Source organism: Podarcis gaigeae (genome assembly GCF_964106915.1).
Source record: "Podarcis gaigeae genome assembly, chromosome: 13".
Lineage (NCBI taxonomy): Eukaryota > Metazoa > Chordata > Lepidosauria > Squamata > Lacertidae > Podarcis > Podarcis gaigeae.
The window spans coordinates 52,359,928-52,384,925 of NC_139689.1; the positions used below are offsets into that span (position 1 = coordinate 52,359,928).

General features: G+C 41.3%; 1 protein-coding gene across 1 annotated transcript in view; it reads left to right on the plus strand.

The window, feature by feature from the left end:
• ERP44 (endoplasmic reticulum protein 44) overlaps nt 1–19,844 on the plus strand; it is a 32,078-nt gene extending 12,234 nt beyond the window's left edge. The window contains exons 3-12 of the mRNA XM_083709683.1: nt 485–524; nt 1,178–1,293; nt 7,364–7,548; nt 8,302–8,417; nt 8,856–8,913; nt 10,223–10,339; nt 12,188–12,299; nt 13,812–13,953; nt 16,657–16,759; nt 19,331–19,844. Coding sequence (XP_083565809.1) covers nt 485–524; nt 1,178–1,293; nt 7,364–7,548; nt 8,302–8,417; nt 8,856–8,913; nt 10,223–10,339; nt 12,188–12,299; nt 13,812–13,953; nt 16,657–16,759; nt 19,331–19,432 — 1,091 coding nt within the window. The 3' untranslated portion in view covers nt 19,433–19,844. The remainder of the gene's footprint in view (nt 1–484; nt 525–1,177; nt 1,294–7,363; nt 7,549–8,301; nt 8,418–8,855; nt 8,914–10,222; nt 10,340–12,187; nt 12,300–13,811; nt 13,954–16,656; nt 16,760–19,330) is intronic.
• The last annotated feature ends 5,154 nt before the right edge of the window (nt 19,845–24,998 follow it).

A 24,998-nucleotide genomic window follows, 5' to 3' on the forward strand; every position in this document is an offset into this window, starting at 1 on the left:
CAAAGTTACACTGCAGTCCTAGGCGCATACAGTATATTCAGAAGTAAGCACTGAGTTTAGTGGGGTTCACTTTCTCATCAGTATCCATAATTGCAACCCTTACTTCCCAATTATAAGTTTGGTTTTGTATGTGAAAAGTGTGACTGTGTAATGCTAATTTTACCAGGACAGGTTCAAAGTTCTTACATTAATTTACAAGGCCACTGACAACTGCTGTCCAAATGTACGTACCTTTTCAGCATAGAGCAACACATTCCAGAAGAAAGAGAGAATAAATGGGGAGGAAAGTTAGCCTAGTAATTCAGGTTTTGTAACTAAAGCTAGCTCAAACTTTGAATTCGTATTTGCTCAAATTCTCCCTATTGCAATTCTGGGAGCTGTAATGTCAAGATTGATTTTGTGTGTGTGTGTGTGTGTGTGTGTGTGCCTAGTTGGTTTTCTGCTGTCGCAACATTTAACAATAAAATGTCATTCTTTCCTTTAGACAATGCAGATGTTGCTTTAGTGAATTTTTATGCTGATTGGTAAGTATTTCTTCCATTGGACAATTATACCAACACAGTACTTTCAAACTTCTACAATTGTAAGACTCAAAACAGAAATTAGACAATGTTAAATTTATTATATTTAATTAGCAAAACATACAAGCGTGCGTGGCGCTGTGGGTTAAACCACAGAGCCTAGGACTTGCCGATCAGAAGGTCGGTGGTTCGAGTCCCCGCGACGGGGTGAGCTCCCGTTGCTCGGTCCCTGCTCCGGCCAACCTAGCAGTTCGAAAGCATGTCAAAGTGCAAGTAAATAAATAGGTACCATTCTGGCGGGAAGGTAAATGGCATTTCTGTGCACTGCTCTGGTTCGCCAGAAGGCGGCTTAGTCATGCTGGCCACATGACCTGGAAGCTGTACACTGGCTCCCTCGGCCAGTAAAGCGAGATGAGCGCCGCAACCCCAGAGTCGGTCACGACTGGACCTAATGGTCAGGGGTCCCTTTACCTTTAATGTAGCCTATCAGCATGGCCAGGTGGTACTTCACAGGATTAGACCCTTAGAACTAGAAACTGCCTTGGGCTCCCCCGCTTGCTCCCCTCCGTGTGGGTGGGAATGTAAATCCACAGTAGAATTACCACTTCAAATGGTGCTATATATGGACCTTTTTTTCGTATTCTCCCTTTCAACAGGTGTCGTTTTAGTCAAATGCTGCATCCTATTTTTGAGGAAGCTTCTAATGTCATTAAAGAGGATTTCCCAGATAAGAATCAAGTTGTGTTTGCCAGAGTAGATTGCGATCAGCACTGTGAGTAATCCTTTTTCATTCACCTGTTACCATTTTAAATGTCTTGTTGTGCAAATTCAAGTCTTGAAACGTCTTTAGAGCAAGTACAAGCTTTTGCAGTGGTTTAAAAAGCATATCTAGTAAAACGAATTATAAATATACTTAAAAAGAGAGGAATTTCTACAAACTTTGTATGTAAAGGCTGCTCATAACCTGCATTATTCAACACAGTTTCCCCAGGCTTGAAATTGCATTCTCTTGCAAATATGTTTTTAAGAAAATATAATAAAATAAAATGCAGGGGTTTGTGGTATTGGGAAAAGTAGGTCTGTGTATACCTTCCGTAATCTAACATTGGAAAGAAATATACAGAAATCTCTTTTACTTGTGAGGTGCTTTTTCAGCACGAATGGGTCTGGTTCTCTTTTACATAGAAAAGCAGCCCTAACCCAGTGTTTGATACACAGTCATGATTCACGTTTAAAAGACAATGGCTTGGATCCTAAGATAAATGGATTCTATTCAAGGAGGTTCATTGAAGCAAAATGTCCCATTTCATTCTATGCCCAGCATCTTCCTTCTAGGGAGACATTTTTGGGCATCGCAGATTACTGCAGCAGGAAGAAGGGGGCAGGGAACATAACATGAATTTAAGGTATCTTGCAATCCAAGCCTTCAAGTGTTGGTTTGAACATGTTTGGTTTCTGTTTGGCTTCTCTTTAAATCAGGATATATTTTTTGAAACCCTTAACTTAGATTTTTAAAAAAACCCATCTATCCTCCAATACACATGAGTGTTGCTCTCTGTGCATCATAATGGGTACAGTTCGTTATGGCTGATTACGCCAGTAATGGGTATGGTTGACCCAGCCACTGAACAGCAAATTGAGCCATATAATGAGCTGCCATTTAAACTGTCTCATGTCACCTTCTGTGTTTACTGTATAGCATCACATACTATAAAGATTCTGAATTAAGTATTCTTTCCCCTTAATAGTAGACATGAGCTTTTTAATAATAAAACTCAACACCTTTGGTTTCTGAGTGTATAGTATACATTGGCTTTTAGTGGTGTTAATTGGGCAGAGGCATCATTTGCAATGCAAATAGCATTCCCCTTGTGAAACTGCAGTCTCTGTAGGAAGCAGAAGTAGCTGCTTTCACATTCTTAACTGCATTCACAGTGGTCAGGCTCTCAAATCTATCTTCTGTTTGTGCACTGGTGCTTAAGCCTACTGTGGGCCCTAGCAGCTCCATCCTTCCAGTCTTTGAGGCCCGGCAAATTAAAAAGAATTATTGATGTCCTGCACAATGTTTGATACCTAACGACAAAATGTCATTTGACTTGCCCTCACAACCAATATAAAGATGTTCTGTTGGGAGGATGTGTAGATTCAATTCTTAAAATTCTGAAGGCATTAGTGCCTTCTGTTTTACCATGCTTCTTAAAAGAACAAAAAAGCGGGTAGTGTAGAAGATTGGGTGCTGAGACTGTGGTTGATTGGAAGGGTCCAGATTTAATTGGTGAGGCTGCCTGGAAATTAAATACAGTTTAATTTTTGGTTAACATAATTGTGGAGTTTTGTTGTAATACTGTGGGAAAGGGTTGGAAAGGAAAATAATGCCCTATAATTATTATTGTTGTTGTTGTTGTTATGGCATGCTGCAGATATAATGAAAGGAGTCTCTTAACAGTGATTAAACAATCAAGAGCAGCCTACCAAATAAAGTGCTTCCTTTCCTGAATTAATATGATCTGGTTGCTGGTAGCAGAAAGTTGCAGGTGTCTGCTTGAAATTGTCAGAGCTGTCTTTCCCATTGGTCTTAGTGGTTCGTTGCGCCAGGGTGCCGGCCTCTCAGGGGCGCCCTAGGAAGCAGGGGAGCTGCACAGCTTTGCCGGCAGCCTCCCCTTTCCCTGCGCGCCCACCAGCTGCACCCCGCCAACTATATGGCTGGCGGGTGTTCAGCTTTCTTCCCAAGCCTCCGCAGGAGGAGAGCGATCCCCGCAGAGGTTTAGGAGGAAGGCTGTGCGCAGCTTCCCTCCCAAGCCTCTGCATCTGCTAAAGACGGCCCTGCTCCCGGTCGTTGTCCTCCTCCTGCTTCCTGGCAAAAGGCGGTGTGCAGCCTTCTCGGGCGCCCCAACGCCAGAGAGCATGTCCACCAGCACGTTTTCCTACTTGATCGCTGCCACCACACCGGGGATTGGGGCGGTGGGGGAGGCAGAGGACATTTTCCACCGCCCCCTCTCTTGTTTTGGAGTTGCGGGGGGGGGGGCACCACAGCGCCGGATATGCAAGCTCATGCACACATGTAATGGGGTTTGCTAAATGTACACCTGTAGATCCCCCTCCCCCCATTATATGTTTCAAATTATTCAGTGTGCCAGCTATACCAGTTTCAGGTAGGAATCTTTTGGAAGTCAGCAACAAGTACTTTGATGAACAACACATGTTGTTGATGAATAAAAATCATAACATTGTTTGCACTTTTATGTTTTCAATTTTAGAAGTATATTGTAGTAGCTATAATTGTGTTGACTCCACTTGTATCACATGTCAAGGTTTAATGAAATTATTTAAGATGTTCACTGTTTGACTTGTGAATTAGTTCAAACAGCATTTCATGTCTTTGCATTTTTTATACTTTTCTGAAAGATAATTTCCAAAGGCACTGCTGATGGTATGCTAACCCTACTGTCTCTAGATGGTGGTTTTGGTAGTCTGTATACAGTTTAGGAAAATGATTCAGATGTTTGTCCATAACTTCATATACCATAAATGTCCCTCATCAAATTGTTTGCTGGCTTTGTTGCAGCAATCCTAGTTTGCATTAATCTGTTGTTTCCTGATAATATTGAAACTGAGGAGCTCTGTTTTAATGTTGGTTAGCAGGCCAGGATAACATTGAACCAGAGTTGCTTGACTTAGCTATAAGAGGAAATGTTGGCTTAATGAAGCAGGATGAAGCACAGAGTGGGAGTAGGAGAGGAAGCTGCAAGGGGGAAAAACATGAATGAGGTTTAAGAAGCTGTTATTTACTATCTGAACATGGCTATTCTGAAGCCCCCTGAAGCGGGTAGGTGGGTAGGAGGCTGCAGACCAGGCGAATGTATTCAGAACTACCTACTGTTCTTGCCATGGGACATTTGGATACATCCTCCATTGATCTTACAAGCTTACTTTACAAACTATCCGTTGGTATGGCGCTGTACGTCAGCTGCAATTTTTGTTTCAGATAGTTTTAACCTTTCTTGTCACAAGCTATTTTAATTGGCTGTTCATATCCCAGCAGAATATGATGGTTTAAATTATTTCTAAAATCTGGAATAACTTGTTCTGCCTTCTACAGGGGAGCAGAATTGGTTCTTTTGCTCCCGAGTTTTACTCAGGTTATTAGCCTTGGCAGTGTTCAGGTCCATGTTCACTACAATGGCTCTTGCTACCTTTGCAAGGGCAGATGGCCCAAAGGTAGCACAGGCACCAGCATTGACTGCATCCATGCAGAGGTAACGGATAATGTCTCAACATGTCCAAGGGATGCAGGTAGAGAAAGAGTGGGGAACCCTTTCCAGCTAGAAGTCTGGATCCTAAGCTACTCCAGCCCTCATAGGCCATTTTGACAGATAAGCAAGGCTGGCTACCTCTCAGTCACCTGGTGCCAAAATGATCCTGATGTCATATAAGCAAAAAGTAATCCCCCTCATTGTGGGCATGGCCCAAGCTATATATGCAGAGGAAGATCCTTTGTGTTGTTGAATTCAACTTGCAAAGAATATTTGCACTAAGTGCAAGCCCCACTTTGGATTGAAATGGGCTGCACTGTAGAAGTCCATAGTGGGCTACTTGTCATCAGGTTGCCAAGAAATAAATGGGAGCACATTTTAAGGCTTCCAGTTGTTTGGCATCAAGGTGTAGGACAGGTGGTGTAGTTTGAGGGAAATGGCCTGATAGAAGAAGGGCCAGTGCCCCTGTATCTTGAGCAGTGACCACCATATACTGTACCAGCTGTTTGCCAATTGTTGTGCTGTTTTCCCAATGAGTTTATCGGCAACTTCTCTGACATGGAACATGGTGTGACAATTCTTTTTAGGTACTCCTCAGCACGTCCACAAACGTTTGCTTTTCTGGTTCAAGAGGATGGGGTGTTGACTTAAAGACAGTACAGTCATACCTCGGGTTACAGACGCTTCAGGCTGTGTGTTTTCGGGTTACGGATGCGCCAAAACCTGGAAGTACCGGAACAGGTTACTTCCAGGTTTCAGTGCTTGCGCATGTGCAGAAGCACTAAATTGCACTTTGCGCATGCACAGAAGCACTGAATTGCAACCCACGCATGCGAAGATGCAGCACTGCAGGTTGTGGACGCTACGGGTTGTGGACATGCCTCCCGCACAGATCACATTCGCAACCCGAGCGTCCACTGTACTGACTTCATAAAAACTTCACTGTTAAATTGTTTGTACTAAAGCTACTTGTTAAAGCTATGGGAGATCCATAGCTTTAATACTGGCATCAAAACAAGTGGCATTTCCATAGTATTCTTCAATATAGGGACCATATTGACCAAGCACATCCTCACACATTCCCTCTTTTGTCCACCCACAATCTAACTGGTTACGACTTTGCCTGTGGATATTGAACAGGAGCATCTCTTGGAAATGGGCCCATCTGAGTAGGTGGATCAGATAATGTAGACATCCACAGATCTTCCATCAACACATAACTGTCCATAACTTGGACATGTTTTGGGGTTTTTTTGCTGTATAGTGTAGGTGTCAGACAGTCACCCCCCATTGCTATAGAGGTACCTCATGTATTTAGAATCATGCAAGATGGATTGGGTCAGGATTTGACACACACACACACACACACACACACACACACACCCCACACTAAAAAGTCAGCTATTGGCAGTGGAAAGAGTTCTCCATACCAACATCGACAGCCCCTTTGCAGGGCACCCTTTTGTCAGACACTTATTCAAAGGAGCCGCCATTGTGTCTGAACCAATGAAGCATAGGTTCCCCCAATGAGATTTACTTTTGGTACTTGGAGGCCCCTCTTGGATCCATCTTTATAATGGAAGTAACCTACAAGCGTCAGATTTCATCTTTTGAGGGAAATAGCTATCACTGCAACACTAGACAGTAATGCACATCTGGAGTATGTACAGGGCAGCCATTTGGGTGAACCTTACCTTATGTTAGAAATAGGTTAACTCCTTTTGTAAATGTCTAACATCTCTAGTCCCCTCTGACTTGAATAACACTTGAGTCCAATTTTCAATTCTCTTTCTTATTTTGAGTTTAGCTGTCTGATTCATATTTCTCTGGGATTGTTACTGCCATAATAACATGAAGTATTAAAAAAAACACACCGACATATACAAAATTACCTTAAGAGAAGGTTTAAAGAAAATTAAAGGTAACTGAAATTAGGTATGTCAGCCTCTTAAAATGTAGGTGATTAATGGCTAATTTAGCTAATTGGTTAAATTAGGTTAAGTGCTAAATTACTGCAGTCAAAACCCAATTAATAGTATGAGGTTCTTGAACAAGGGCAAGTTTGTGTTAAAAGTGTTTTAAAAGGTGCTCGTTTGCTAAGAAGCAAATTCTGATCAGATTCCTTAATGTGTGTACTGTACCTATTACTTCAACTACACAGTGGTCTGACTGGACATCTGAAGTGCACATTGGGAAAACATAACCTTCCTACACTTGAATTACTGGTCTAGCATTGGGGTTAAACCCTTCCCATGTTTCTGACAGTGACTACATGTCAAAACAAGGCATTTTGTTAAGGATTACTATTTATAGTACAATATTAAGGGTTATTTATAGTACAAGGTCCCAACTACACACATTGGTATTTGGGGTCTGAAATACCTCATTAGTTAAAAGCAACCATACATAGAAAAAGTTGGGATTCTGACTGACCCATATTCTGGAATATTGTGGTTTTAAAAGAATAAACTTTAATTACTTCTCTCATGATATTTAAAAGAAGGGGATAGCAGCATTATTGGTTAAAGAATACTAACTCTATACATTTAAATTTGCATATTTTCAAATGTCTTTTAATTACTTTTTCAGCGGACATAGCTCAAAGGTACAGGATAAGCAAATATCCAACTCTAAAATTGTTCCGGAATGGAATGATGATGAAGAGAGAATATCGGGGTCAGAGATCGGTGACAGCCATAGCAGATTATATCCGACAACAGAAAAGTAATCCTATTCGAGAAATACTCAGCTTGGAAGAAATTAAGTCTCTAGATGTGAGTGTCCCCTGCTCTGTCTGTCTGTCTCCCTTTCATTTCAGTATGTTAAATGACAATGTATAACTTAGGAAATGCATGTTCGCTACTTAGGAAGTTCTGCCTGTTTCATAGCTAGTGACAACTGTTACACAAATGCTCTATATTTGTAGTATTAAGCCACATTTGTATGTAAACCTAAACAATGGTTCACTCTGTGTGCTCCACTCTGTTAAGAATCCTGGCTCAACATGGACAAGTCAAATGAACTCTGAATTAAACCAACTGTGGTTAGTTAAAGAAGTCAGCTTCATAACCCATGGTTCGGAGTTGCCTTGTTTAAATTGACTTAATTTAAGGGTTTTTTGACTCACAATATTTGGTTCATACTTAATGCTAAACTAGCATCCTTTGAAAAGGAAGTCGAATCCTTCTGGCTGCTAGCAAAGCAAGGGAGAGAGGTGTGATTTTCTCAGGTTTCTTCTAGTATGTGCAAAAAGCAGTGAACCTATGACTTAACATGCAAACCAGCCCTTAGTGGCTTATTTTTTATGGCTTTCTTGATAATGTAATCAGATGTCAGATATGCTAACTTTAAACAAGTAATCCATTTTGCAACAAAGAAGGACTTTGTATTCATTATATATTCATAAACCTTTAGCGTATTCTGACACTCCATTTGGTCACAAATTGGAATCATTTCCCCCCCTGGCTCAAGGACTGAAGGTTAAATGAAAATTTGAGTTATAATGCCTCATGTGTTTTTTGTTACAGCACAGTAAAAGAAATATTATTGGATACTTTGAACACAAAGACTCTGATAATTACAAGACTTTTGAAAGAGTAGCAAATATTTTGCATGATGACTGTGTCTTCCTTGCTGCATTTGGGTAAGGTTGTTGTTGTTGTTGTTGTTGTTGTTGTTAAAAAAAATACAATGATATATTTGGGTAGCTCAAATACTACTGTATTAAATGCAGAAGAGTAGCATTAATCCACTGAGACCACACATCAGTGAATACATGATTCCATAAGTTATATTTCTCTAGCATCCCTCCAGAAATCCTGCTGACAGGAATCTTAAAAACTAGGGACACTTGCTTCCAAAATCTGAATTTGAAGGTACTATCTCCTCAAAGAAGCTACCCCATGCCCTGTTTTTGTAATCTGCTCATACTCTGCCATGGGGAAAAACTATCTGGCTTGGTTTGCAGTAGAGACTGGGATACTAACTGTAAATCTGCTCCTTGCCCTGTATTTTGTAAGTGTACTTAACCTTGAGTGTACTTAACCTTAATAAGAAGATAAATTGTAACTACCTGTCTTAGGTCTGTTTCCAAACCAGAACGATTTAGTGGGGACAACGTGATCTATAAGCCACCTGGGGTGAGTTTAAATATTTTTCTATCCCTTATCCTTATATTTGATAAAGTAGCTAGCCCAAATCATGTAGTCCTCATATTAGATTTGGTGCTTCCTGCCAATTGGAGCATGTTAAAGTTGCAGTTTTCTAGTGAATTCCGCTAGAGGTGTTTGGGATTTTTTACCACCTGATTGTGGAGATGCCCAAGATTGAAACAGGCAATTAATATCTACTTACCCAACAATATGCACATAGATATGACACCAAATATATGGTAGGCACCTCTGGTAATGGTGTTCCACAAGTTGCTTGCAACACACCTATTCATCCACACATTCCTGAGCACTAGTTTTTAGTTCTAGCTCTATTGCAAATTCTATGGTAATGTTGTTTGTTTAGTATTTTACTGTTTTATTGTGCTTGTTTTTAATCCTATAAACTGCTTTGTTTTGATTGGAAGCTGTTGTATAAATGTTTAGATAAATGAGATAAATAGTTATTGATTGTCTAGGTGTTTTAGAAATCTAACAGTTGAAACTTCCAAAGAGGAAGATTGTGTAGTGATTCTGGAATTCCTCAGTAAAAAAAGAAAGCTTGGATGTGTGACAAACCTTTGGCATATTAGCTACAAGCTCCACATTTTGAAGCCATTTTTAAAAACCCATATAATAGAGTGTATTGCAGAACAGATCATTCACAAATCTGACTCCTTAAATTTAACAAAAGATGTAACCATTTTCTTCCTTATAGCACTTCTGGATCTGAAACTTTGATGTAGCATTTCAGAACTAGTGTACACCTCCATAGCTGCCTTGGGCAGGGTGGGGGTGTCCCTTGGAACAGAATGTCATAAAAATACATACATTTTTAATTCTATAGAGAGTTTGAAAATCTTAGTAGTGAACACTGTATTATTGGTCATGGTACTTATTGATGGTCCAGATCAGTCATCTATGCCTGGCACCTTTTTAAAGAGCCAAGCTTTCCCAAGTCTCAAAGATGCTTTTGAAAACAGCATCCTATTGAGAACTTACCCCCTCCTAGGTGTAGTGTCTAGGTGTTCTCTCCATGTGATCTTGCAGTATCATGCTGTGCTTTTCCATGCCCCCTGCTTGATGCCGTTGGCGGCTGCTGGCAAGCAGGGTGAGAGGAACCCTGCCACATACTGCTGCCTAGACTCTATGGCCAGGGGTAGAAGGAGCTTGCCACAGGGTGCTGTGCTCTACGACATCTCCATCACAGAACACTACAATATGTATATTTTAATGGTGTACAGTGTTCTTGTTTTTCCCCTGCTGGTGATTTGACAAAACAACAATCCCCTTTTAACAGGAAAATGCTCCAGATATGGTTTACTTGGGCTCTATGACCAATTTTGACTTGGCTTATGCATGGACTCAAGATAAATGTGTTCCACTTGTTCGTGAAATTACATTTGAGAATGGAGAGGTAAGGAGTATCTGATTCTTCAGTCTTTCTAGATATTTAAGTGAGAAATTGTGATAAACATGTTTGGGTCTCAAAAAACCACTTGTCAAATGCTCTTTATTTACTTTATGATAATCATGTTTTTAGCTATAAATTCCCAAACTCTAAGTTAAGTTAGAGCAAATGATGTTTGAACAGAATGATGGCTTGTATTTGAATAGTATATACTGCATACCCTACCCATATGGTTATGCAGTGGCGAAGGAATGGGGGTGCGGGCTGCTCTGGGTGTCATCACTGATGGGGGGGTGACAAAATAAGAAAAATATGAGTTTGGTTTTTTTATGGGCTCACGAAACTTTTTAGTTCAGTCAACAAACATAACGAAATGCAGCTGGCACTGGGCGCCACACCACGGGGGCTGGCACTTACCACAGGGTCTGCAGCGTGCCCGAGCCATGTGCCTCTCCTGGGAGTGACGTGGTGGCTTGCGCGCCTGCAGGCTCCGCGCTGCCTAAAACGGCAGCGTGGGACCTGCACCTGCCCTCCGCCTCTCCCTCAGCCACCCTACAACTGAGGGGGAGGTGGCAGAGAGGCTCCATGCAGCGCCCCCACCCCTGGCTGCAGGGCGTGCGCATCACGCATGGCACCTGAGCGGCCAACTCCGCCACTGTGGTTCTGCAGATTTTAGTTGTGTTTTCTTGGTTGCAGCATAAGTAAATGTGTTAGTGTGGTGATCTAGTATAAGAGTATACAGGAACTGAGGAGAAAAACAAGCTATTAGGTACAGGTGTCATGCCCTCCCCTCCCCCCCCCACTTATGTGCATCGACTCATGCATGACTATGCTCAGAAATAAATAAATAAATCAGTTGGCTGCTCCTACCTACTGCCAAGATCCTCACTCCCTGTGCAGTGGAGCATGTGTGCATATAAACACACCAGCCCAGCCCCAGCTGCAGCATCAAACTCAAGGTGTGAGCAGGCAGGCAGTGTTGCCACACCCCATATGTACTTGCCCATGTGCTGCACAAGCTGCGCATCCCTGCCTCGGCTGCTGCTGCCAATGCCAGGCTGCTGAGCCTCAGACAATAGAGATAGGTGGGAAGAGGGGACCAGAAAACGTAGCTTGAGCTATATATAAAAATATGCCCAGTGAACGAAGCAAGACATTAGAGCCCGTTGGTTTGCTGTGTGGCTGGTAGGCGCTCATCCCATGTGATGTTGTCCTGCTGGAATGGAAAGAACACCTGGAATAATTTAGGACTGAGGTGGTTAGCAGGGAGAGCACCTGAATCCAGCTTGAGGCCAAAACCTAAGCTCCCTTACCCTAACATGGGTTACTTCTTCAAGCAGTTCGCACCTATCCAGACATGCCTGAGTTTGGTAAATATGTTAGTAAAAAGCATCCTGACATATCAGCCAATGTGTGCTTTTTGCTGTCTCCTGGGGTTTTGAATCAGTTGCTCAACATTGCTTTTATGCTGTTCCAAATATATCTTTTAACTACTGGAACAAGTAAAATTTTACTCCTCCGTTTTTAACCATTTTAACCTCATTCTGGCTTACACTTGGTATTTCAATTTCCCCATTAGAAGTATCTGAACTCCCAGCTCATGAAAATGTTTGGCCTTTTTTTGTTTTGGAGACTGTTCCCATGTTAAAACAGATTTATTTGAAGTGTTGCAGGCTCATCTGAATAGTTATGTTTTGTACCTTGAAAGCTCTATCCACTCTAATTTGAATACTCCTTTACATAATATGCCAAGAGTTGATAAACATGGAAGTCCTGCAGATTCAGCTGAAAATGTAAGGAAAAAGTGGTAGAAAACGGAAATCACTCTTTGCCAATTCTTCTCTCTCCACATAGGAATTGACAGAAGAGGGTCTTCCTTTTCTTATACTCTTTCATATGAAAGATGACACAGAAAGTCTAGAGAAGTTCCAGCAGGAAGTTGCACGGCAGTTAATAAGTGAAAAGGGTAGGTGTGTGTTGTTGCCTTGCACTTTGCATTTAATTCCGTTTGTGTGTGTTGCCTTTGAATCCAGAAAACAATATTAATTGACAAATCGGAATTTATTTATTTTTGCTGTGAGTGAAAGAGATCCTCTAGAATGGGGCAGGGTAACCTGTCACCCTCCAGAAGTTGTTGGACAACAGCTCCCATCATTCCTAATCCTTGGCTATGCTGAGTGAGGTTGTTGGAGTCCAACAGCATCTAGAGGGCCAAAGGCTCTCCAGTCTTGTTCTATATCCTATCTTCATCAGTACCCACAGTGGCAGGTTTATGTTACAACCACTCAAGTCAGTAGACTACAGTCGGTCAACTTCCACATAAACGGGTTAAGGGTCTATAAAAATATAAAGACAAAAGAAGAGCCTTTCTGGATCATACCAAATCTCATCCATGGCCAACCAGATGCCTATGGGAAGCCCACAAGTAAGATCCAAGTCCAGGACATAACATTTCCCTGTGCAGCATCCTCTGCAAACTTTGTAGCTCACATATATGATTAGGGTTATGTCCTCAGCAGCATAGGGCTGTTCTTTGCATTTTTGAGAATGGGCTTGGGGATCTTTAAAATTCGTGCCTCATGTTCAGAGCACCTGTAATGTGCTGCTATTGGTGGTAGCTGACTTGCCAGGGTTTGAGTCAAAACGGGGGTGTGGGGAATGGAGCTACTTTAAGTAACACCTGAGGCTGTAAAAAGGGTGTATGTGTGAAGGTGTTGAAAAGTGGTGGAAGCTGATGAAATGGGACATGGGATGAGCCTACTGATATCACTGCAAGGTGGTATCTAACTCACACTTGCAGTAGATCAACTTAAATCAATGGACTTCAGTTACTTAAGTTACTTGGCGAACTCTTAATGTGACTAACACTGGATTCACAGTCTAAACTGACAAGACCTTTTTTAAAAAAAGGGAAAAAAGAACTGAGCTTGAAATGGAGGAGGTAAGGAAAAGGCTAGAAGGAAAGCAACTGAAAAATGTTTCTGATGAGTCCTTGCTTAGGATAAAGAAAGCTCACATAGAAATCTATATTAGGGAACATTTCTTCACCATGCTTCATCCCAAATTGAGAATGGAGTTGCATGGGACATGTGTAATTATTTCTACAACTGATTGCAAAAAATGGCTGTTTACATACTTTGCAGACATTTCCAGCTGTATTCCATGGCCTCCCAGTGCATTTATGCAAGTATAATATGAATGTATGCAGTAGTTTCATGTTGATTATCTACAGACACTTTATATGGTTTCTGCTTATGTAGAAAATTCATCACCTTTGTGGTGGCGCAAGGTTAATAAATGGATGTTATAAAAAGAGTTCTTTTATAATTGGCCTGTTGTGGATGTCACATGGAAATATGTCTACCAACACGTGGGCATATTTCTACTAGTCATTATCTAAAGACCTATTAAATATACTGTTGTTTGTTGTGACTTACATTTTTAAAAAACAAACTAAAGTTTGCTTCTGAATTTCAAGGTACGATAAACTTTTTACATGCTGATTGTGACAAGTTCAGACACCCACTCCTCCACATTCAGAAGACTCCAGCAGACTGTCCTGTTATTGCTATTGACAGTTTTAGGCACATGTATGTCTTCCCAGACTTCAGCGATGTGGCGTGAGTAGATGATTTCTTTTCTCTTGGCCGTCCAGCCTTGAAAAGAGGGAAGGGGCTCGTATGGGGAGAAGGAGAGGGTGGACAACCAATGCCTTTTTCATATTATGTAGCAGCGTGTAAAAATAAATGCTTACCCCAGTCCCACCAGCCACTCTGGGTTTGGATGTATTAGAACAACACAAAATGCAATCAGCATTCAAGGCCTCTCATCCCCAGTACAATAATTGAATGCTAAAATGTGCTGGATTTTAGAGAGCCCCCTGTGGGTATTCACACAGCTACCATGCATGCCGTTTCCCCCTTCCTGCTGTAGTTTCTCTGCACTGCTGGATCCTGCTCCACCTGGTCCCCCTGTGTTGCGGCTTTGGGCAACATACAGTGCTACAAAAGGAAGGAGGGGCTTTTGGATTCTGAAAAACAAGGGGCTTTGGATTCTGATCGTTTTTTTAAGGAAAAGAAAATGGATTGTTCTGAAAGGAGCACACGGTAGATTCTCAAAGTAGCATAGGCAGGGAGTTGATGATCAGATGCTTTTGAAGAAGAAAACAAATATAAATAACTGGAGGGATACGTCCCAGAGGTTGCCTCTCACAGTGATGCCATTACCCAAATCTATGGTGCAACCACCATTGGAGCCCTGTGCACAGTTCTAGCTGCCTCACCTCAAAAGGGATATTGTTGTTGGAAAAGGTTCAGAAAAGGGTTGCGGAGACGATCAAGGGGATAGAGCAACTCCCCCCTGAAGAAAGGCTGCTGTGTTTGGGATTTTTTTATTTTAGAGACAAGACATAGCGTGATAGAAGTCTATAAAAGTATGCATGGCATAGGGAAAGTGGGTAGAGAAAAGTTATCCCTTTCTGATAACACGAGAACTCGCAGTGAAGCTGAATGTGGAAAGGTTTGGTACAGGTAAAAGAAACGATTTCTTCACGGAACACATAGTCATACTGTGGAATTTGCTCCCCCAGGAGACAGGGATGGCAACCAACTTGGATGGATTTAAAATAGAATTAGGCAAATTCATGGAAGAGGAGAGGGCTACCAATGGCTATTAGTTGGATGCCTATGCTCTGCCTTTACTGTTGGAGGCAGCAATGCTTCCAAATGCAGCAGCAGAGAAATGCTTGTGTGCTCATGTTCTGCTCCTTGGGTGCGCACTATGAGAACAGGATTCTGGACCATATGGGCCATTGGCCTGTTCCAGAAGGCTAGTCTTACGTTCTTAGGAAGTCTCACCCTCTGACTTGAACCATGATGGGGTGCCCCTCCCCCATGGACCAAGAGGGTGCAATTCATTTGCAGGACTAGTAGCAAGGGAAGTAGAGGGTTGTTAGCCCTTATCTTGTATATTGTCATGATAGAGACAAATGTTTTGAGCCTCCTGATTTGGGCTCTCTTCATATTGCAGTGTTATACTATTGTGTTTCCTAGATTTCTGTATTTAGCACTTAACATACTACTGGCTTCAGCGTTAAGACACTGACAACACACAGAACACTGGTTGCTGCATTCAAGCAGTCTTTGATGTGGGGGAAACAGTAGATGATCTCTGAAGAAATTTAAACTGATACGCCATCAGTGTTCATCTCTGGTGTCTATGCAATTACTCAAGCACTGGAGAAGCTTTCAAAGGCATTTTGGTCAATACAGCTACCTGACAGTCATTTGTATTTGTGAACTGTGCATTTGGCACCTGCTGTTCTCTGCTGTATTGTAGTAAGCAGGGGCTGAAGGGAACATACAATGAAGTTATTGGGTTGGCCAGCTCTGTGGGAATTAATGAAGGGAATAAATGCTTGCTGTGTCCTCAGGAGCAAGGAAGAAAAAAGAGCTATTGGAGTAGCTTGCCCCAGGCCCCTAGTCTAGCTCTCAAACCAGTATTATTGACTTAAAAAAAAAACTTTGGACATTTGAAATATAATCATACATTTTTTATTTTAGATTTTGTTTAGGATTTAGCTATTTTTGAACACAGTTTTTGTATGAAAGGCTAAATGCTTTTTTCAAAGGGACAGGATGATTGTCTTTTGTAAGTCTAAATGCAAGCCTCCCATCCTTTTTATTAGCATAGAAAATACAGATTACATAGGCAAATAGGAAAAAGAATAAAGTGAGACTGGGAAAAGAAAATTAGATTGCTAGGAAAAGGAGGGAAAGCTGGATAATGGACCAAAAGTAGAACAGGTATAAACCAGCAATACTGCAGTGCTCAGTAAATTCCATATGAACTTGCTTGGTATTTGTACTCTCTTTGCCAGCATTTAAGCATGCTCTTAGAACTATTTTTTTATTCCAGAAGGCAATCATATTGTATTGTGAGCAGCCTTAGGTTTGATTATATCATAGAAAGGCAGAGTGCCTCTTGCCAGACCCCAGAACAAAGGTGTCGTGAGCATTCTGGATTTTGTTCAACTTTATCATTTTTAAAACAAAAAAATTCCTTCCAGTAGCACCTTAAAGACCAACTAAGTTAGTTCTTGGTATGAGCTTTCGTGTGCATGCACACTTCTTCAGATACACTTCTTCAGAGTGTATCTGAAGAAGTGTGCATGAACACGAAAGCTCATACCAAGAACTAACTTAGTTGGTCTTTAAGGTGCTACTGGAAGGATTTTTTTTGTTTTGACTATGGCAGACCAACACGGCTACCTATCTGTAACTTTATCATTTTTATTTGTGTGGATTTTTTTGTCTTTGTTTCAGTACTCCAGGTAAACTCAAGCAATTTGTACTAGATTTGCACTCTGGGAAACTGCACAGGGAATTTCACCATGGCCCAGATCCAACTGATGTAGCACCTGGTCAGGTAAGAGCAAGCACTTTAGTCCTGCCCTCCTGGGCGAGGTCTGAAATTGGCAGTATTAAAGCAAGCATGAGCATTCTGTTCTCCATGGGAAGACGGCGTGGTTCAGAAGGAATTATTTGCCATTTGCGGGGGGGGGGGGGATATTGATCTTTACCACATCAAAAGTGAACTTAAATTGATATATTTAATATAAGTAATTGTCATTAAAACCTAGTAATTTTTAATCCTGTACACATACACACTATTTATTTAAACTACTCTTTCTTCCTAAGGGGATCAGAAAAACAGTAAAACAATAGAAACATACAACAGTCAACACTCAGTGTCCCCAAAATACCTAGGAAGGCTAAGAAAGCCTTGATAGTGTTCTAACTGCCCTAAGCACAGTGAAGGGAGCCATAAATATTTCCCAGGAGGAGACAGTTCCAGAGACAGTGAGCCATCACAGAGAAGGCCCTCACACACATGGTCACCTTGTGAAAGGGGTTCTCTTAACATCATTGGGTCCAGCAAGGTTTTTTAATAGATTCATCTACCATCTGCTTGAGCTGAAGCATGGCATTACCACTGCAGCAACTCACACTCCCTGTGTGTCAGCTTTGGCCAGGATGGGTAAAGGTCTAGCGCAGGGATGTCCCAACAGGTTGGTCGTGATCTACTGATCGATCGCGGGGGGTCTGTGGTAGATCACAGTCAATCCCCCCCATAATAATAACAATAATAAGAAGAAGAAGAAAATAAGAAAAGCTCAACAACTTTTGTCAATCCAATGGATAGATCACTGCCAGTTTTTTTATAGTAGGAGTAGATCACAGTCTCTTGTAAGTTGAACATCCCTGGTCTAGGGCAAAGGTAGAATTCAAGTAGAACAAAATCCATCAAAACAGGGCATCCAAATGCGAGGATTTTGTCTACAAAGTGTATTGCAAAAGAGTTACAGCAAGAGTTACAGCAAGTTGTCCCCAGGGAATTGCCTCCACAGGGAACTTTGATCTCCTGCAATGGTTCCTCTGGCCCATTCCGTGCAGATGCAGTGATGGTGGGAAGAGAACTCTTGGTCACCATGAAGTAGGTTCTACAGTGGGCTGGAGCCAGCTGGGGACCTGCCAATTGCCGTTTCCGGTCGCATCCCAACAATTGCAACAGGGAGTTCCATTAGCGTGAGGAGTTTCTGAGCTCTGGGCACAGTACTGCACCTAAGATTTCAGATTAAAAGTGCAGAATGGAAGAAAAGGAAGACCTTTTTCTGCCTCCCCACTTCCAGCTACTCTGATGACTGGAAAAGAGACACTCTTAAGAATAGTGGGCAGGGGGGTGGGCAGGGGAAGGACTTGACCATGTGAAAAATGAACATAATATTTTTAGCTGCAGTTCATTCATTTTCAACTTTGTATTATTATTATTATTATATTTAAAAAGGGCGCCTAGATGGTCCGTTGTTGCACCCATAACCAGGTTTAAGGTGCCATTTAGCTCCTAGCTTTCATATCTCAGTTTCTAACACTGGCATGACCTGTTGCCTGGGAGGACCTGGATGAACTGGAGTTAAAAACAACAACAACCCTATTAGCATACTTCACTCAGTAATAGTCTGGCTGACAACCCCCCACCATACCTTCCTGCTACCTGAGACAGCTTCTGTGGCTGAATCCCCCAGAGCAGCTCCCCTTCTCCACTAACACATAAGGCTAGTCTGAAGGCAGGTGAGGCTTTCATCTTATTGTAGCTAAGTAGTTCTGCATCTAGTCAGTGGATGGATGGATGACTGCCTGGATACCAGATGTACACAACCTTGAGTTCCAAGATGGAAGAAAGGCAGGACATAACTGTAATAAAATGTCAATCCAGTTATACAGCAGAGGACAATACCAAAATCAGAGCTATCCAAACTAAATAGACATTTGCTTCAGAACAAGAGGGCCAGTGGTAAAGGTTGTGTTTAGAAGGGTGACTTGGGGTGTACATGGGTGTCGTTTCCTGAAGACACTTGAATGTGTTTGGGGGGTGATCCAAGGGAGGAAACAAATGTTGAGCGTGGGCAGGAGAGATGAGCTTTCTGTGAAATGGGTGCTCGGTTGGAGCAGAGAACTTGTGGGTTCGAAAGAGTGGTGTTGAGTTTTGGAGTTCAGACTCTACCTCAGACTTGTCCTCATTTTGCTGAGCAAGTTTTTGTTTCAGTCTTGCCAGTTTCCCTTTTGGGAAATGGGTATGTGACTGATGGCAACCATTCTGTGACAGTGCCCATGACATCATCAAATTTTCAAATGGGTCCAAAATGGTTAGTGACCTCCTAGTCCATATCTTCTTTATAGCATATCTGTGATTTTGAGCGGTTAAGAGCGGTAGTCTCGTAATCTGGGGAACCGGGTTCGCGTCTCCGCTCCTCCACATGCAGCTGCTGGGTGACCTTGGGCCAGTCACACTTCTCTGAAGTCTCTCAGCCCCACTCACCTCACAGAGTGTTTGTTGTGGGGGAGGGAGGGAAAGGAGAATGTCAGCCGCTTTGAGACTCCTTCGGGGAGTGATAAAGCGGGATATCAAATCCAAACTCTTCTTCTTTGTTCTTTCCAGCCACTTCAAGACATAGTAAGCAGCCCACCTGAAAGTTCATTCCAGAAGCTAGCACCCAGTGGACATAGATACACCTTATTGCGGGAAAAAGATGAACTCTGAAAGCTCGAAACCATCTCATAAGCCTTTCAAAACAGCAGCCGTGACTCCTGTGGGGTGGAAATAGGAAACCTATATTTTCATAAATTCTCTGTGTTTTTATTTTTAATCTTTTTTTTTTCTTTGCTCCCTGCGGTTTGTAAATACGTTAGTGTCATTTTGGACAGCATCTTTCCAAAGTTCTTATTTCATCAAATGGTTAAGTAAAACTTTTTTAAAAATCCAAATGAAGGTGTTGACATGGCCAGCAACATGCTGTTAACTTGCACTATCCCATTAACAGGACTTCTAGGTTTCCTTTGGTGTAATCTGACCGCCTTATCCTTTACTTCCACATGAACATCATTTTGTTAATTTGTTTATTGATGGGCTATTCTGGATACTTGGGAGGGAAATAAATTACAATTTTACATAATTTGTGTTGTGGTTCCTTTGTGTGTGTGTGTGTGTGTGTGTGTGTGTGTGTGTGTGTTTAAAGGAGTGGGAAGAGAATGGAGAAACATTCATCGGCCCTCTTACAAACTTGGCCACTGTGAAAGAGATGCTGGGGAAAAAAAAGAAATCAGCTATGGGCTAACTGCTTTAAAATAAAATAAAAAACAGAAAGATGATAAATTTTGAGAAGTATACCTATAATAGTTATGCTTTGTAAGCATTTAGAAAATGTTTACAAGGACAAAGATGTGTTAAACTATTCCAGATCTTCTGACACTTTAAGCTAGTGAAAGAAAGAACTTTCCTGAGTGCTGCTTACTGTTAGCATATCAATATTTTCATACCATTATTTTAATCTGATAACTTTTCTGTAAACTGCCCTGTGGTCCTCGAGTGAAGGATGGCATATAAATTTAATACTGGTTTATAAAAAGCATAATGCCTGAACCCGTTCAACAGCTACTACTTTCATGACAATCAGTTTCAGTACAATTTGTTTGATAGCTGCCTTTTAAAATCTAATTTCCATAGCAATAGTTTTAATTGCTATCCAGATTGATTGGTAGACGTGACTGAACAGTTTGGAATTTCACACATTCAGAAAAAGATTGTGACAGGTCTCTTCTAGGGCACAGTGTGAGGCGTGGAAGAACATACAGTTCAAGTGGTCTCCAGCATAAAAAATGTTCTGCATAGAAACTAGTACACAGGGGAACAGTTTTCACTAGAACCTGTCTCTCTGACATGCTACCTTCCCATCCACAGGAAAGTTTTGCTATGGGTGGGTTGTTGAGTAATCCTCAGATGCACCTCAAAGTAGTACAGTCTGAAGGAGATGTGGGGTTTGGCTTTGAACTTCACTGCTACCATTAATAGTTTTGGAAGAGTCTTATCACCTGGAGCTTCATAGAATTATAGAACTAGTAGAGTTGGAAGCGACCATGAGGGAATATTTTGCCCAAAGCGGGACTCAAACCTATAACCCTGAGATTAAGAGCCTCGGGCTCCGCTGACTTGAGTGGAAAGGCAGCATGTAGATTGTTGCTCACCACTATCTGAAATACAAATGAACAATTTTGCTTAATATTCAATTAAAGGATTTTGAAGGAACTCAAAAACTAGTTGTACAGATCTGTGGTACAGATGGAGAAAATGCAGCTTGAGACATGAATCATTGCATGATGTTGTTTCAGACTCAGTGGGGTCCTCCCATAGAGGCAATGTATCTCTGAATGGATATCACTCCTTGGGTTGGGAGGTGAAACATTAATGCAGCCCCATACGGGGCTGCCACCATATAATGGGGGGGGGGGGGCTTGTGTAAAGATGCACTGGTTGCAAAACTTTGCTTTGTGCAAAGTCAGCCTTACATTTGACTCACATTTCAAGCAACCTATCAGATCTTTAAACAATGGCTGATCTAATTGAAAACTGAGAGTAAATATGGGGTCTCCTGCCTGTGCTTACAGTAAATTGTAGAAACTACTGTTAAACAATGGTAGAATCACGCTAAAGGGATTCTTGTTTGTAGTGGTGGTTTTTCATATGTGCACAACCTTTGGCAAGCAACTATACCAGATCAGGCAAAACACCCAACATTCTTACCAACTTCTGCTTGTTCAGAAGAAAGGCTTAACTTTCCAGCATCATCTTTAGAGTCATCATAACAGCCATGAGTTGAGTAGTAGCTTGATAGTCTTGTTGATATGAGCCAGTTTGATCTCATTTCCTCTTGAGAAAATAGCATACAAGTATTAAAGTAAAATGGCCTTTCCACCCATTAATTTGTCACATCCTCTTATAAGGCACTTGATAAGTTGGCAGCAAATATCATAGTTTAACTATGTACTGTGTGGAGAAGTACTTTTGTCTGTCCTAAATATCCCACCATTTAGCTTCATTGGATGGCCCCCAGGCTTGCCAAAGCCCAAAGATCATCTGGAGGAATGGTAAGAACTTTGTTTAGTCAGACTTATTATTCTTTTAGGGTTATTTAATTATTCCTTTAAGCGTCCTTTTAAAAGATGGGATGGAGGAAAAAGAAGTCTAGACCATCTGCTGCCTTGGTTAGAAGCAGATTAGCAGTGGCTTCTTTCACTGTTTGGTTAAACCACATTTCTTAGTTAACCCTAATTGCATTGTCAGTCATGCCCCAACCATTCTATGAAGATTGGTTGTATTCTAAGTTTAGTGATGCAAAGAGATGCCTGTCTAATATGGTTGGTTTTGCCCCAGGTAGTGGGCACTAGTACTACAAAGGAACCTGGACACTTGGACACGTCAATCCCTGGCCTTAAATCAACTGGCCTTACGGAGCGCACTTGGAGCACAATCCAGCCACAGTTAAGCACTTTAAGATCTCATTGATTTTAATAGCACATGCTTAACTCTAGCACTGCAATCAATGGAGCGCCCATGTGCTTGCCTCCCTCTGACTAGAAATGAATTAAGGACTGCCCAAATGGCAAAGTGCCTCCTAGATCAATATCCACTGTAAGAGTTTTACTAGATGTTCCATCCAGAGGAAATTACTGAAGGAACTCTGTCCGTACCTTTACCTGACATAATAATGTATTTTGCTCCTTAATCAAGTGAAGACAACAAACACAGGAAGCTCAACTATTTCCTTCCAAAGTGAATGTTTCAGCAGTTTCTACACAATTTATGTATGCCCTAAAATATATGGGAGTTGGTTGCATATATTTATATATATTATATTTATATATGGTGACCTCTATCATTAATTGTCTAATATAGAGTGCTCCTCTCTATTTTTAAATGGGAAAAGCTGTGAAGATCGGGCATTGTTGTACAGTCATTGTGTAACACGAAGCTTTGTGTGACAAAGTGCAAATTGTGCTGCTCTCCCTTTGCCTGCCTCCAGCTGGCTGCCTGAGCGAGGGCTACGACTTCAAAGAGGCTGGTTATTCAGCTCTTTAGGAAATAAATGCTTCTAGGTAGGATCACTTACCTTACATGGATTACTTGCAAAAACAAACAAAACTAAACAAGATCCACACTTCTTTCTTAAAAACCATTGCTTTAATTTTATAAAATATTTACAACAAGTGAGTTTTACTGTCAAGAAGAAATCCCACACTGATTAAAATGTGCTCACCAAAAGGAGTTTTGTGCTCAGTTCAGTAAGTTGCATATAATATATGGTCACCAAACTCCTTGGGGACAGAAGCAAATGTCATCGCCAACCAGATAGTTACAATGATGTAAAGACTAGCCTGTTGTTTCCCAGTGTTAAAAGCTGGTTTTTATTCAATCCTTCATTGTGTTTAGGTTCTACAGTTTCCCAGAAAACTCAATAACGATAGAGATAAAATGGACATGTATGTATGAATTAAAGCCGAGACAGTGACATATCTGGCATGTGACTGTTGCTGGTATCTATCCGTAGAGAAGTTTAGGAGAACCAATGACAAGTGTAACACAATGAGATACAGTATTTGGGCACCAGCCCCTTGCACTCCTAAAATAATATTACAGGGATGTGTTGGCAGCTCTTAATTTTCTCCATGGAAATACTTCTTTGTGAATATTAAATACTGAACCATGCATTAAAATGAAGTGATTTAGGTAATACTGCCTCTCCTTTATTACTCACCATTAAAGGTAAACGTAAAAAGGTAAAGGACCCCTCAATGTTTAAGTCCAGTCAAAGGCGAATACGGGGTGCAGTGCTCATCTCGCTTTCAGGCCGAGGGAGCCAGCGTTTGTCTGCTTTCCGGGTCATGTGGCCAACATGATTAAACCGCTTCTGGCGCAACGGGATACAGTGACAGAAACCAGAGTGCACAGAAACTCTATTTACCTTTACCTCACCATTGCTCTATGCTGAAATAATAATAATAATAATAATAATAATAATAATAATAATAATAATAATAATAATTTATTTGTACCCCGCCCATCTGGCTGAAAAGTGTAATTCTTTGTTTTTTTTAGAATACCTTCGGGTATAGGGCAGTATAGGAATAAAATAAATATAATAATAATAATTTGTTTTAATTCAAGAGCACCTTTCAGGGCTACCCAATCTGCTTCCCTAGCAGGAAGAGCCCTAAGGCTCACATCCAACTTAAGCGCAAGGGATTGTGGTAATGTAGCAGGTTGGGTAATGTAATTGGGTAAAAACTGTGGAGCTTTCCGTTGCATCTTCTATTTGGGGCAGCTGGTGAAGAATTCCTTGATCATTCTTTGTTCTCTTTTTCTGCATTGGTTTTAGACCTGCGAAGCAGCTGCAGCTCTTGGCACTTTGAAACCTGCTAGAAGTCCAAATGGGGCGCCTCTCTATTCTACCAATAAGCACACCTGCCGCAGGCACAGCTGCCAGCTTGTATTTTGCTGCCTCTAAGGGGGAAATCCTGTTAAAAGCAGGCACCTGTAGCAATGCACCTCCCACATGGGGCTTGAAAATATTCCCCAGATAATTGGTGCCTACATAAGCCTTACAGATTAGTGAATTACACACACACACAGTGTGAGAGGGGGAGGGGAGGGAGAGTCACAGTTAAGAACGTACACTAGTACCTGTTAAAATTTTGATAACCTGGTGGACGTTATGGAATAGCAAGGGCCGTTAAAAAGCCAAAGCTGTGGCAAATTTACATGGAACGTAATTTTAAATAAAATGGCACTTGTAAATAAAATACAGTACTTTACATAAGATAAATTGCCTTTGTTTTAATTGTCCAACATAAACATACCAATAGTAGCATGCCTGAGTTTTTTGGTCCAAATTTCATGGTTATAGGAAAGGGTCACACCTATAGGTAAGTCTCTCAAACCCTATAATGAAATATTAAAACGTTACGCATAAAATGGTTGAAGGGTTTTATTTAAGTTGCATAACCATGTGCCAATTATTACTCACCAACTGACCAATTTAACAGTTTAAAATCCCTGCACGTGTTCCTCATCTTCACAAGACACACTTTATAACAGACTAGCAGTCTCATCCCTGGCATTGCTCAGGGGTTGTAAGAAAACAAAAAATCAGTGCGGTTTTGAAAGGTTCAGTTTATTATATTGATTCAAAAAGTCATCAGATGTTAGCCAGATGAAAACCTGCACCTTGAGAACCATCATGCAAAGTTTAGTTATGAGATATTAAAAGGTGTCC